Source organism: Carassius gibelio, chromosome A8 (genome assembly GCF_023724105.1).
Source record: "Carassius gibelio isolate Cgi1373 ecotype wild population from Czech Republic chromosome A8, carGib1.2-hapl.c, whole genome shotgun sequence".
In the NCBI taxonomy this organism is placed as follows: Eukaryota; Metazoa; Chordata; class Actinopteri; order Cypriniformes; family Cyprinidae; genus Carassius; species Carassius gibelio.
In genome coordinates this window covers 13,827,444-13,843,636 of record NC_068378.1, presented here as the reverse complement: position 1 = coordinate 13,843,636, position 16,193 = coordinate 13,827,444, and the positions used below count along the sequence as shown (strand labels likewise).

General features: G+C 38.0%; 1 protein-coding gene across 1 annotated transcript; it reads left to right on the top strand.

Moving 5' to 3' along the window:
- Positions 1 to 203: 203 nt before the first annotated feature.
- On the top strand, positions 204 to 15,401 carry LOC128018515 (apical junction component 1 homolog). Its single transcript, XM_052604068.1, has 2 exons — positions 204 to 418; positions 10,763 to 15,401. Exons 1-2 carry the CDS (start codon positions 410 to 412, stop codon positions 14,009 to 14,011), a joined length of 3,258 nt encoding a protein of 1,085 aa, XP_052460028.1. The 5' UTR covers positions 204 to 409; the 3' UTR covers positions 14,012 to 15,401.
- The last annotated feature ends 792 nt before the right edge of the window (positions 15,402 to 16,193 follow it).

Here is a 16,193-nt window from a genome sequence, read left to right as displayed (position 1 = left end):
TTGAAATGAATACTGGAGCCTATCAGCAAGACATGACACCTTCATAATTAAAATCACGTCTCAAAGCTGTGCCATCGCAAATGCCTATCCAGCATGAGATTCGTGCTCATAGCAAACACGCGCGCGAGCGCGCAGGCAGGCAGGGTTCAAGCGCGCACCCAACGTCGCACGCATGCGCAGTCACTGCGCATCTCACACAAGAAACGCAAGGCGTGAGGGATGCGGTCACACCCCCTCGTCTTGTCTCTGTACGCCCCCGAGACCCGTGGGCGAACAACAATACTTAAGGAGTTAGATGCAGCCCACCTTAAAGCATTTAATATGATATAGAGACCATATAATCTCTAAAGGAACAGTCAGTGATACATGAGTCCACAGATTATCAGCATCTTGAGGATCTTAACTATGGATGAAGAAGGTAAGATAAATGCGCACACTCCTAAAAGCTTGAAATACACTGGAAAAACATCACTTTGTCTTCAAAAACAATTAGTAAGAATTAAATTGTCTTTGGTCGCAGTAGATCTTAGTCTAACTGATGTATTTTGCTGCGGAAGACATTAGGTCATTTTACGAGAGATGCTCGATGGTGCGGGGCTTCGTGCCGCAGCAATAAATGAGAACAAAGTGTGCTTTTGTGTTACATTTTGTTGCGATGGGCAAACGTTTCAATTTCGCGCTGTTCGCAGTAAAACCACAACATGTTAATCAGTGTTTGTCAGATTCATTAACATTCGTATCTGAGATTGAGGAGGATGGTCATGATACTACTACACGTTGCGCATTGTGGCGACCTTGTAAATAAGGTTGGGTACAGGTACATCAGTAGGTTGGGCATAGTTGACTTTAAGGTTTTGCTAGGAATCCAGGTTACAGAGCATGCAGTATATATAGATAAATGTAGCTATATAATAGTAGGACTTACTTTTCAGAAGTTGACAAATCCTAAACTTTTGCATGTCATATTTAATCTAAACTATTTTAGACCAAATACCGTTTTTATTGTGCTTTTTTAATTGAGCGATATGAAATATATATATATATATATATATATATATATATATATATATATATATATATATATATATATAAACCTTCCCTTATAGGCCTACATCATTAATGTGCAGTTTAACCTAAATAGGATTATGAGCATATTATGCATCAACTACCCAGTAGCACAGATGTTTCAGTGGATTATCAAACAAATCAGGACATTAAAATAATACTTTACTTGGAGTCAAAGGCATGGTTATAAGGAGAGATAAATGCTTAACTTGTTTCTATCTATGTTTATTTTAAAATACCATAAATACTGAAGCCCACATAAGAGTCACTTTAAACATTGCAGCAGGGTCGCACCTGTTGTTCTGAATAAATGCAATGGTCTGGAGAAGAGAAGGGGAAAAGCAAGATAGAATGCTTTTACAATATTACTGTACCTCTTGGTCCACTTTTCTGCAATCAAAACATCCAAACTAGAGAGTAGAGATTACAGTTAAATACGTTTTTCCATTATGTTCAGATAGCGTAATTGTCAACAACAGACATGCATGAGTGCTGTAATATTGAAATGTTAAAGACAATCACACCCTCAAGGGCTGAGTGGATTGTGTTATTGTTCTTATTGATTTAACTTAATAAGAAGTGTAATTGTTAGCAGTGTGTGTGCGTGTGTGTGTGTGTTTAAATCCATTATATTTAGGATATTAACAATGTAAAACATTCTCATATGACCTAGATCAGTGGCTATAAAATGACGGAATGCTCCCAGGTGGTACACATCATGACTCTGGAAATGTACAATACTAAAAATATTAAAAACATATACTTAAATGGTCTGTTCTCAGAGCTTTAGCTATAATTTAATCTCATATGCCCCTGAATTAGCCAGTGGCAAAAATTATTGTAATTGCAGCAATCTAGTTTTGTCGTGCAATTTAAAAGAAAAATAAATAATGCTGAATGTTTGCAGTTGAAAAGAGAACTGGAAAAAACCTGGAGTTTCCACTTTGTTTGTCTTATGACCTTATAAACTAGACACTTTACGATAGATATGATTTATATGTAGGCATAATTGCTTGGACTTTCATTTCCTTTAAAAATCCTTTGAGCTTTCTTGCAGGAAAATAAAAAAATTCACCTCCAAATCTCCAAACTCTACAGAATTATCCTGCTGGGCTGCTTTCACTGAGATGATGCATCTTTCACTTTTCACTGAATGCATCTTTCTCGTTATCCATTGCATCCAAATATAGCCTCATGCCTCATATCCAGCCAGAATAAAACCCCACTCTGCAAGCTTGTTTGAGGAATGTGTTGTGTATTTAAGGAGATAGCCATCCTCTTTCTGTTGTCTTGGAGTCAGAATGTAGCTCAAATTAATTTTTGCATCACTCACAACGTAACTGACCAAACGTATCTGAACCCATGACTACAAATGATTCACTTCAGAACGGTTTCTGCATTATTTAACAGTTATACGAAAATGTACGTGCTTAAATACATGTCCAGTGTAGCTTCTCATTGTGATTTAAGCCGGGTGCACACTATACGGTTTATAATAGTAATTTCCCTTTCAAGGGAACTTCGAACTGCATCCTCTAGGGTTCGCTATGGCTAACAACTCGTCGTGACCCGTCTCTGAAGCATACTAGAGCTGTAATCTGGCCATAAAAGTTAGGCCCGACAGGACCTGAGCCCGAGAGGTTTCGGCCCGAGCCCGACAAGTACATTTTGATTGGCAGCTTTTTAAAAGCCCGAACCCGTTTACAGCCCGACATTATTCAAATGTGCGCACACACACAACTCTTTTGCCTTTTGTCAATAATAAGTAATTTATGCATGTTTTAACAATTTATTCATAACTAACGTAGACTAGACCACTTGGAAGTTGGAATAAAGAAATAAAATAAGTTCTCTGTGACATCTTAACATCTCAGCACTCTAAATAGCCATAGGCTAATTTATCCTATAAATAGACCGATGCACCAATAAAAGTCTTTTTTAACAAATTAAATTAAGATACATTTTTAATTAAGATGTGTATTTGGCAATAGGCTAAAGAAAATTAAGATAAAGACTGCGCCGGATTTGCTTCGCACTAGCAGCTGGTATTTAATAAAAGATTAATGCCAACACTGGCGTAAATAGGCCTACTTTGTCCATATTACGCATTTAAGACTCAATGAATATTTAGTTATTATTTGAAAAAAATGTACTCACAGAGATTAGGCTAAGCCTAAATGTTTTTGTGGATGAAAATGATTGCACCGATTGTGCGTCTTTATTCACGCATTATTCTCATTATAAACATGGTCAAACATGGGTCTTTTCCACACCTCAGACTTTGCTTTAGTTGCTGGTGCAACCAAATCGTAATCACCAGAGGCAAGCCTCCATTACACCTATTCAGCATCCATTTTCGCATCTTTCTCACGCTAATCGAAACATGGAGGAGAATGGAGGAGAATGACCTTGTGGGGATCACAGGTGGATCTGGCTGACGAGTTTAGAAAGGGACTTTCCCTTTCACGCTCGTGGCCGTCAGACGAGAGAGAGCCTCGTGAGTATGATTGTATATCTTTAACATTTTTCGATACTGAGGTTAGTGCTCTGCTGGGTCCTACCCAGGAAGAGCAGGAGATGTTTGAGGGTGGCGATGAAGTTGAGGTTGAGCCTTCTCAATCCCCCTGCCCTGCATATGTAGAGCTATTGAAGGTTATGGATTGCGCCACGGCAAAGTTGGTCTTGCCATGGAAGTGTGCTTGCAAGATGACGCCGCGAGGTTGCCTCGACAAGCGTTTTCTTTCTGACCATAGCCTTCCAGCTCAGGTGAGCCTTCCATTTTTGCCTGATCTCCGCTGCTCCCCCACCTGTGGGTAGGGGTAAAAGGAATAGTGGCTCATGGGGAGGTAGACAAGACCTAAGGGATGTGATCCAGATGAGGCATCAGCGTTCTCATCTGAATCAGAGCGATACTTAGTATCTACTCATTCTCTTTGGGGGTTTTTACATCTGCCCTTATCCTCCCCTTCCTTATAACCCTGCAAAAACCAGCTCTCCGCCTGACCGAGGTTAGGGGGGACTTCTTGCATAACAGTCTCCTATGCTGGACCTATGATTTTTCGGTTTGGTTCTATGTTCATAGTAACCAACTTACTGATGGTCCGGACTAAAGGGAGTAGCCCCTTGAGCGGGGCTCCAGCACAGAAACCAGGGTGGGTCAGTATGATCCATTCTGTATATACTTGTATATGTATCAAATTGCTGGTGATTATGAGTGTACTAATTTTCTTTGAGTTTCTTTGCAGTGCTCAATTACAGTGTTTACTAAATACTCATCAGCATTATGTCCAGCCAGTATGATAGCCCTGATTCTGGCTTCATGCTTCCAGTATCAGGCATCCAGATCACAGGTTTCTGTGGGAGCCTTCTTGATCATCAGGCCCGACACGGCACTGCAAGGAATTTCATGGATTTCCTGCCAGGTCACCCTGAGGGGCTTCCTGTCCGCTTGGTTGTTGCTGATGCATTAAGCAGGAAGTGGAGGTGGCAGTTACGGAAGTCTTCTTGTATATGCTGCCTCAGGTGATGCTCCCCTCGCCAGAGGTTTGTAAGTTTGAGCTTTCCTCTCCAGTGTAGTTCGGCACCTCTGTGATGCTTAGGGACCTTTAAGTACACACGCTAAGCTCTGTGTTCTTTATGAAAACCACATGGTGGTAAGTGTTGAGATGGTTAGTCCTTGGTTCCTTGGGCTCCACTCAGCCAGTGTGTATTTATTTATACACTTGAAGCATCGCTTTCCTCAACATGAGGGGCTATTTGGGCAGTTCTTGTGGTAGTTTAGCAGCGCTCCCCTTTACTAAGAAGGGTCGCCTATGAGTGCGCTACTCTCTTTCTGAAATCGGAGTTCTCCTCTCATGTAAGATTGAGTTCTCTGTTCTTTCCCCAGAACGCTCCAGCATTATTTCCACAGATTGAGTTGATGACTCTCAAAAATATTGTTTTGGGATGCACCATTCCATCTATGAGCTGCTCTATCAGAGTGCCACTAGAGCCCCCTGCTTAGAACAGTATTTAAAAGTCTTTGTGCACTTTCTGAAATCCACACTGTGGTAAGTTCGCACGCTAGTGCTCTGCGTTCTTTCTAAAATACCTATATGGTGATGGCTTCGTGCAGTTGCTTCAACCTGAGACATTATGATTGTTGCTTGAGACTATAGGCCATGTCACACGTGATCTCAGTTGTCATTAGTGTCAGACTGTACAACAGTTAAGACTCGCTAAAAATAAACAAGAAGAGATGTCTAGAGTTTTACATCACAAATTGTAAAATGTTCGATGATGGTGAGCTGCATTCACACTCGGAAACAAAATTGTTGCTAGCAAACAAGCCCAGTCTCTAGCATTCATTTTGACGGTTTGTCTTGAAAAGAAAGATGTTGTTGCACTTTTTGCATCATTACGTTTTGTTCTCCTTATGGTTCTTCATTTGATGGTCATTAGAGAAGCCACACTGCTGGACTATGACTCAAAACTTCTGACATTGACTGCGCATGTGCAATGAAGCAGAAATAGTGTAATGACAAATGGCTCACAGAATGGGTGGCCCTTCCTTTTGAATAAAGTGTTGTATAAATGCTTGTCCTGTCATTATATAACTCTCCTTTCAATCGGCAACTGTGAAGTGGAGCAGGACCACCTCCCACCAGTCCTTGTTTTGGATTCTCATCCACAGGCAACCCGTTTGGGGCGCGGGGATAGGCAGTTTTACTGCGTGATAAATATGAGCAGCACGGCACAGTGGTTTATATGTAAATTCTGCTTTTAAAAACAAATAAAGAAATCGTGTAGGAGAGGGGTTATTATGTGCAAACAGTGAGAAACGTAATATTTGTGCAGTGTGCGCATGTAAAAAAAAAAAAAAAACCTATTCTGATTTGAAGCTTGTGACATATAAATGTGCACATCGACCCGATCACTTTATTTAGCGTTCATGTATACACTACATTCAGATTCATCAATCTCAATTAATTCAGTCCGATTTAACAAAAAATTGTGCATGTAACCATCAGAATTTAATCGAAAGTAAAATTTGATCACAATGGTCATTAATCGATTGCCGGTGAGTATGTGAAACTAGCCATCAAAGACTATATATTTTGGCTTAGGATCAAAGGATTTTTTTTGGATTTGCTAAATTTGTCTCAGATGGTCAAATGTGGCCATAATCGTCCAGTTTACACCCGGCTTTAGTTCGTCATATTTTACGACCAGTTTATTCAGAAATCCCAGTTAACTCCCATGCCTTCCCTCGCAAAAGTATGTGCTGGTAAAGAAGTGAGAGGAAGTGACAATCTTGGCAGACTGTGATGGAAGTGTCAGACAGGTGGTGACTGACTGTGTGAGAGCAGTCGGGTCTCAGTCACAGATACTAGCTCTTCTGCTAGCTGTGAAAATGCCTGCTGATCAGCCACCTTGCATAAAGGTAGAAGGAAATTATTAACATCCACCTTGCCCAAGATGGTCATGTTTTGCTTTGTAATGTTTTAATCTAAAAGAAACATGACAATGACCTTAAACTCTCTCTCATGCTCTATTTTCATTCCTCATTATATTTTTATTTGTGGAATTTTCCTTTTAAATAATTGCGTCCTTCTAAATTATTGCTTAAGGCTGGTTAGATGGACAAAAAGCATTTGCTTACCGAAGGAAAATATATTTTTATTCTCAGTGATTCAGTGTAATCGAATACTGTACAGAGAGGTGGGTCAAATGGTGGTGATACAGTGATATTTTATTTAATTAATATATTTGATATGTGGACCAACTTTAATATTATCAGCACCAACTTTTATGTTACTTGTCCAGTGTTAAGAGTGAAGGAGACAGTGAGAGATGGTGGGCAGATATTAGCTCACCAAGAGGACACTTATACCCTTAGTCAGTTAGAAACAGAACTAGTAAAAAATGGCAGCCCAAAGGAACCTGATTTGTAAGCCTGGGCAGCCTCATTCTAGGGTGGGACTGTTGGGCTGCAGGCCATGGTTAGGGGAGGGGGTACCGGAGAAACCTCTCTCACGTGCTCTACAAGCACCTCCTGTTGGCAGAGCATGAATTTGGATATATGCCAAAAGAAATAGAGTTCAAGGTATTTTTTTATAAGCGTGTTTTTGTTTTTTGCTTTTGTACCGAAACTGGTACCGAGAACCATGGATTTTCATGGTACCATGACAACACTAGGGCGGGCAAATTGCGGCAGATCTGTAAAAAATCCCCGGTATAGTTCTCTTCGTTGGATAGGAAATTGGGTCTGTGATATGATGGCAAACAGAGCAAACCGAATGCTGAAAGACTAAAAATAATGAAGGTAGGACTGCTTTGATTATTTATAGGGTTGCTCTCTTTCGCAGATTAGATCGATTGGATAGATGGATGTAATTACTAATGATGAATTGGCTGCATTAATTATCTGTGCATGTTTCTCCAGAAATTTGTTAATAAAACATCACAAAGTTGTGGGTTATCAGCCAAACACATGAGCCTGTTCACTTCTGGCTTCAGTGACACTGGATAAAATGCTTCTAAAAGTAGATGAAGTGCTCAGTGCACTTTAAAGTGCCATTTTTGTCACACCTTTTCTACACTGTAAAAAATGTTTGTGATTTTAACAGTAAAAGACTGTAAAAATGGTACCGTAAAAACCTGTTATTTGGTTAACAGTAAGTTTCCATACTATATATGGTGAATAAGTTTACTTAACTTTGATGTAATTTTACAGTAAAATACTGTTAAAAAAATTTGTTTTTTGGAATTGAAAAATAAAAAGTAATTGTATAATTGAAAGTAAAAAAAAAAAACGTTTTCAAGCGACATCTCTTTTGAAAGTACTTGGCTTTATCGTAAAACAAATAAATAAAAAAGTTAATATAAATAACTTTCTTTAGAAGTGGTTTTTTGCTTGTCAAAAATACATGTTCAGGTTTTAATGTTACTTTAAGTTGAGGTAGAATTAAATGAATGCCAAAACTAATTTTGTTCATGTACCCTTCTCCATCATCTCACGTACCCCCAGGGGTATGCTACCCTAGGTTGAGAACTACTGCCTTACGATACACAAAAATACTCATGTTAGTTTATGTTGATATCTATTTTTGGATACAATCAAGAGATCAACTGATATGAAATAAAAGCATTTTCATGAAAGATTCAACATCAGTAATTAGGCCTACTATATAGTTATACGGTGTCTTTTATAGGGCTGCACAAAAATCGTTAAACTGACAAACACAATTATTTTGAACAAAAATTATAACAATGATTTTTGACATTCATCAGAATTAACGCACTTTCACATAATCACAAATCCAGAGAACGTAAACTTGCACAATTTATTTTTTACCTTATCTAGTTTCCTGGTGTATCATATTTATCATAAAAATTTTTACTCTTGACATTATGAAAACTGGTACTAAAAAAGCTTCTCTTAAAAGCCAAACCTGTGAAATTCCTAATATTAAATTAAGCAATTCAAAATTATGCTGTTTTTCTAAACAACAACAAAATGTATTCAGCAAAATTCATGTTTTGATTCATTACAGTTCATCCTTGAGGTTTGCATTGAAATATAATTTACCAGGTTGGGAAGTTTAAATAAAACTCTGGGCTAGAAATATATATATTTAAGAGAAAAGCTCTGATTGGGGATTTAGACTCTTAAAATTTGGTAAACACTAGTTTGAAGGCTTGAGGAGTCTTATTACCAATGCAAGATAACGCAAATGTCACATGAAATGCAAATTAAACCTTTTCAGGATAAATAACCAGTGGGAAAATATCACAGACAATTATAGTTTAATTAATTGAGAGAAGCATTAATCATGAACACAATTGAAATACGATTTATTGTGCAACCCTAGGCACTTATACGTTTTTACTGTGCTTTTACTTTGCCCTGCAGTATATAAGAACTTGGTTTAATATTGTTAGTGTAAACATACATTCACAATGCAATATGTTGAAAAGCTAAGAATTCTATTCAAATTAATCCAGTAAAAAGAGTGAAGGTGTGTATGTGTGTGCGTTTAAACTGCTCGTCACTCCTCTCTCAGCAGGATGAACAGATGGTTTTCAAAATTGGCTCAAAGCGTAAGTAAGTGGGGCTCCATTCTGTCATTTAAAAAAGCCCTGAAAAGCCCAACAGAGTAAATAACCTCAAAATTAGCTCCTAACCCTTCATAAATGTTGCACAACTGTACTACTGTACCTCAGGATAAATATGCAACCAAAATACAATAACATTTATATTATGTAAACAAAATCTAATTAGTAAAGCCATAACAAAAAGCTTTGCCAATCACAGCACACACTGAACCAGCTAACCAATCACAGCACATTTCAAATTTCAGAAGGCGGGCTTTCATTTGATACAGGAACTATTCAAGCTGTTCATGCAAGACTGGGGAGAGGTGTTGAAATAATGTGAAACTTGAAAAATAATGTGTTTTTTTTTTAAGAGAGCCAATTCTAGTACACCCCCAAAACAAAATCAAGACTTTGTAAAACAGCGTAATTGGACCCCTTTAATAGGACAAAGTAAGCTAGACTCAAGAGAGTAACGTACTAAGGAACAGTGAAAATCAGTACAAGCGTAAATATAGAACATGCACAGATGCATTACTTCCGTGGTTCTTATGTGTTTCTAAGCAATCTTAGGCACAGCTGAATCTGAATTCTGGGATTGGAACAAATCTGCATTCCAAATGAGTAATGTGCAATGAATCTACTGTCTATAATAAAACTACCATCTGACATTTACTAGTTTATATGCTCCCCTTTTTAACCTTTTTATTTTTTTATTTCCACTCTATTAGTTGTATTTCCCCATAGACCAGAGTGGCACTATTATTAATGGGCAGAAGAATTATATTTCATATTCACATTTTAAAAATAGATTATTATGTGCAAAACAGAAAGATCCTAAATATATAGCATGACATTATATCTGGAGCTCTTTCTTTATGCTTTAGCTTTCACAGCGCTCAAGAATAAAGATAGAGGAACATAGGGTTTTGCTTTACAAAGGACTGTCCTACCCTTCACTCAGTTTTCTTATACACTAATTAATTCCTCTGAGATGCTGCAAGGCCTCCATCTTCATAATTAATACAGATCCATTCAGTGTTGTTTCATTTGTTTAGCATTCTGCAATTTCTCTGCACAGACGTGTTTAGAAATTTCTGATGTTTATGCATGACATGGCATTTAACAGAAGGATAACATTTACTTTCATTCTGATTGTGAAGACATTTATAATGTATTAGTCTTATATTTTTTCAATGAACCTCTGCAGTGATCATGTTAAGCAAAATTACTATTATTGCAGCTAAATAAATATAATTTTTTACATTATTAATTTGTAAAATATTTAGATAATATATATACAGATATCACTTCAAAATTTGCCATGTTCTTCATCTAGTTTCTCCAACATGTCTTTTTCCCTTTGGCAGATATAAAAATGATGCCTATAATTTACTATGTGTTCATTTGTACATATACTAGTGGTCCAATTAAAGCAAGATCATTTGTGAAGAATCTGGCAAATTCAATGATAAGTTGTAAAATTACACTTCATCTTCTCTTTAATATATTATGGTCATAAGCGTAATTGGGTAATTTAAGACTTTAAATGGGATCCTTTACTCATATTTAGTTTATTCAGAAAATGTATAGCTAATGATGCTTTTTAAATTCTCTCTAGGAGACACCAACTGAGGGGGAGAATAACAGGGGTCCATTTAAGATGACACGGACGGATCCCCCTGACATATTAACATCAACTTTGTATCGAGACATAAAAATTGGTCGTAACTGTGGGCTCTCAAAGTATTCTGGATCTTCTAAGCAATGTGATTCCCAAATGGTTGGCCCACTGGATCAAAACTTTGAAACCATTAACAAAAGACATTGCCGTAGCTTTGACTTTATTGAGTCATTGGATGACCCAAAGGACTTTTCCTCGTCCATGGAGTATCCTTACAGGTCTGATCAGAAAACAGTAAGTAAGGATGCAGTCTGGAATGGCATTGGACAGCAGGGACATTTACGTTTTTCCTCACCAGATCTGTTCAACTCACGACTCAGCCATCAACAAATTAGCACAGACAAAACCAATGAGGCAGCAAGGACTAGTGTTCATGGCAAGCCTCGCTCAAAAAGTGCTCCAAGGGTTCGAGCCACCCTGACTCCTGTACCCATCACAGTCTCTCCACCTGCAACCAAGAGGCGTCAATCTCCAGTGGACCCCCAGAAGAGATCTGAATGTTTGCCAAATCGAGAAGCCTCCCGTTCAACCAGGGCTTTAGTGAATGAGGTTCATCCAATCAAGTTACAACCCCACACACCCCTCTATGTTTCTGATTGTTTTGAGGAGAGCAGAGAGGAGAAACAAGCAAACACTCCCCACGTTAGGTGCCGTGTTGATATTAAGCCAGATGCCTCAGTTCTCCAGCACACTGCACAGAAGATGCCTACTCACAGAAGTAATGTTCCCTGGCAGCTTTCCTCAACATCAGGGATCAGGAATGTCTCATTTTCAAGTCAGATATACACTTCTAGAACACCTACTCCCAGTGAGTGTTACAACGTGGACTACAGGCAAGCTTATCAATATCCCAACAGCTCCCATCAGTCTGGTAGTTACATTCAAACTGGAGAGAACCCTTTTGGAATGACTTCTCCTAGAGACACAAGGGACTACAGAACCTTGTCTAATCCCAACATCCCAACCAAGTTCTTCTACACGGATGATCCCTGCAGGTATCCAGTTCACCCACCTAGTAGGAAATATTATCAGGATGACCAGTACAGTATTAACAGCAGCAACAGCCAAAATCCATCCATCAGTAGTCAGTATATACATGACCCAAGGACTCGGTGGGTTCATACTTTGCCTGTGCGTTCATACTATGCAGATTCCCATCGTGAACCCTTGGATCCATTCTACAGTAGACCGTATTCAGTGAGTGAGCCAGGGCCATACTTCATATCCACCCCTCAGAATGAAACATACTTTCAGGAGGATCCAAGAGTATATGCCTTTCCCTCTGAGCCCTCAAGGATGTTTTATACAAAGCCTTGCCATTACCCAGCAGACAATCCTATGAGAGCATATCATACGGAGGGGCGGCGACCACGTATGTCCCAGGCCTTTTCTGATGACTGGAACCGGTCAAGCATTGCTACATATTCCAGTCAGTATGCATCCTCACAGGCTACTCCACAGCGAGTGCCATCAATAAGCCCATGGTATCATAATGACTTTACTGAGCCAAGTCATTTAAGAGCAGATGTCCGGAACTACTCAAAATCCTGGGACAACATTATTACCCCTCATATGGACAGAGAACATGGCATTTCACGAGGCAGGAGTTACGAGAACCTTTTCCATCATGGAAGGCCAGGAGTTCCCTCGGATAAAAGTCAACAACCAATTATTGTGAACCTTTCTAGTTCGCCGAGACGATATGCTGCCTTGTCCCTCTCTGAAAACTGTCTAGAAAACTGTGCTGGTGAAAGAAAAAACAGTGTGAGGGGGCAATGGTTTGTAACCCCAGAGATTACAATTACTGACAATGACATTCGTGCAGCAAATAACAACAAGAGAGATGGAGGAACTAGCAGCTGGAACATCCAAAATACAGCGGGATGTCAAACTGCGAACTTGAACAACTTAAAAGGACCAGCAAACCCACCAGAATCCACAGAGAGAAAGAACAATAATTACTCCCTGCAGCAAAGCCTTGAACAGCTTGATGAGCTGCTAGCTGACCTAGTCATCGATTATAAGCCTCAAAATAGCAGGAGACCTAGTAAGGATCGGATAGACCAACTCAAACAATTGATTCAGAATGATGAGACCAAAGAAGGGAAGCGGGACATAGATCAAGAGGATTCAGGAGTTTTGAACACACAAACGGACTCTTCAAAGACCAGCCCAGACACATTTAAAGACCCAGACAGTGGTTGTGAGGGTTTTCAGAGGAGTGTTGAGGATGTTTCTTTGAACCATATTACAGAGGAGGATGACACTATGGTGTGCTCCAACAGGAAATGCTTACGCAAAGACACTACATTCAATGCTTGCTTGTACTTCAAGTCCTGCCACAGTTGTTATACTTACTACTGCTCCAGGAACTGTAGGCGAGAAGACTGGGACATTCATAAAGAGAACTGTCTTTATGGCCGCATTAGTAGTGTTTGCAGGCACATACTAAAACATTGTCGAGAGAACTTTGATGTACATAAAGACTTTTCACGCATTGCTAGGGTAGGGTATCTGTCCCGTGGAAGAGGTGTACTGTTCTTGGGTTTTCCAAACCCTGGGTGTGCAGATGACTTTATTCAAGTTGGTCTTGACAGCCTTACTATCTCTCCAACATATCTATCCCTTCGAGAGTTAGACAGTTTCAAAGACAACCTTGGGCAGTACTACAAAGAGTTGCAGATTGCAGGCAAGGAATATGACCCAACTGAATGTTTCGTCCTGAATGTATCCATTGCTGTTGGAGACCTAGTGCCTAAACTTCCTTCTCCCAAATTACAAATGCCAACAGTTCGCAAGTATGCTAAGGTGTCATTGGCCTCCTCAAGCCCAGATAAGAAAATATTTAAGAAAGAATGTGAAATGGAGACTCTGATTCTCACCCCACCCCCTGGGACATCTGACCTTGACAAGGAAGGCCAAGAGGGCAGGAAAGCAAGAGAGATTTGTTTCATAAACATTCAAAGAGAGCTTCGTACCCGGGGCGTATTCCTTCGCCATGAGTTTCCAAAAATATACAACCAGCTTTGTGAGTTTGTTGAGAGCAACAAAAGGTTTACCCCCACCACCATCTATCCCACTGACAAGAGAACCAGAAAGCAGTTCATGTGTATGATCATGGCAGCATCTGAACCAAGGATGCTTGACTGGGTTGGTGCACCACACCTTCTAGATGACATAATTTAATCCTATGCATCAATATAATCAAGCTTTTTAATAGTGAGACTATATTTATTGTTTTTCTGTATGGCACTAAAAACTATAATTAATACAAGTTGCTTAAGGAATAAAAAAAGCTATTTACAGTACTTATTAGAAGATACAAGCACATATGCTTTATCTTAAAATCTGTTTACACAGAATCAAGATTTTTTTTTGCATTTTCTGTGCTGATATTTGGGACAAAATCTTTCTGCAGAATGGATTTAAACACTGTAAAATCTGTTTAATGGAGATGAGAGCAATGTACTCATAGGCAAACATCAAAATAAGCTAAGTATAATAAACTCAAGGAGAGGAAGATGTACAAAACTTTGTTAAATGACAGATGTTTCAATTCTGTGGAAGTTGTTTAACTTTCTGTGAATTATGTGTGGGCCTGTTTATAGCTATATTTCTTGTGCTAGTATGTTGCAGTGAGGATATAACAACTAGGAAACTTTGGAGACCCCCTGGCAATACAATACAATATTGTCTAAAAGTCATTGTCTTTAGCCCCTTGGGAGGATAAATATGCACTTGCATGGAGAATGCATGCTGGCAAGGAAAAATGCAAATTCACTTTAAATTTTGCAGTGGTTTGTCAGTTTTTTTTTTTTAATAAATTGTAGTCATAGATAATGATCTGTATGGCAGACAAAAGCAAATGTTAGGTAATGTATTTTTTTAGACAAATTCAAATAAACTGCTTGGAAGATTTCACAGTATTGTACATGGCAACTGCTTTCTGCATTGTATTAATATCTATTCACATTGTTAAATCGGCTGAAAATGTAACTAACTTTATATGACAGGAAAACTTTTATCTTTGAGTTATGCACATTTTCATTATATACAAATGAGATTACTTACTAATTTATTCATCTGACATGAAGGTTATTATCTGTATTATTTGAGTGTTTTAATTTTTTATTATCTCATGGTGTTTCAATTGAAACACTTATTGAAATGTTAAAAATCATAAACATTTATATAAAATATGCTAGTCTTATTTTAATCATTTATAATGACTGACAAAACTTAGATGCTTATATTTGAAAAGTAATATTTCAATAACAAAATATAAAATTTAAAAAAGATTTAAACAACTGTGTATAACACCATTGTATGCAGGACTGTGTTAGATATAGCACTTTATAAAAATCTGCTGAGGGAAAACATATTTATGAACAAACCATTTAGGTAATGTTATCAATAGCATGCACACAAAACCTTAAAAGACAGTGTTACTGTGTTTATTTCTGTTGCCATTTTTATGCCATTTATTTATTTACACTGTTCATTACCTGTTGTGTTCTGTTGACAAGTGTTGCTTTATTTCTGTAAAATGCTCAATAAATGAAACACCCCGCAAGTCCTTAATGGCTCATATATTTGACTGATAACATTACATAATAATAATAGCAATAGAAATGTCTGTCCATTTTAAAAAGCTTGGTCATCATGTTATTGCATTTTGTAGTTTTGGTAATTTTAGTAAGACAAAAGGGCAAATACCCTTCTTTTCTTTTCTTTTTTTTTAAATAGAGAGACTGAGTAGTGTTTTTGTATTCTTTTATGATTTTTCTTTTTTAATGGCTGACTTTCTGACTGACTGACTTCACCATGTATAAAGAGTATGTCAAGGAAGGTAATAAGCATGCTAAATATAATTGCATATTTCCCCCCTTTGTTGAATGTCATTGACATAATGATGTCAGGATTTATGTTCATATACAGGCTAAATGATAAGGTGGATGTACATATATACAAGACCATAAATATGAATTCTGGCTCCTAAAAACTAAAATAAATAAATTATTGGACAACTGGGCCTGCAGAATATGCCCAACTATCACATCACTAGCAACTCTTCTCATAGGCCTATCATTTTAAATGTGTTTAAAGGGGTGCTATTATGCTTTTTCACTTTTTAAATTTCAGTTAGTCTGTAATGTTGCTGTTTGAGCATAAAAAAAATCTGCAAAGTTACAAAGCTTAAAGTCCAATTCAAAAGGAGATAATTTATTTAACAGAAAACACTTTTCAAAAACTACAATGAAAGACTCGTTTGGATTACAACATATATTTTTTCTGCAATTTGTGATGTGATACAAATATCAACGAATGGGCCGAGACCTGGTTGAGCTGCACTAAAAAATACAATGAG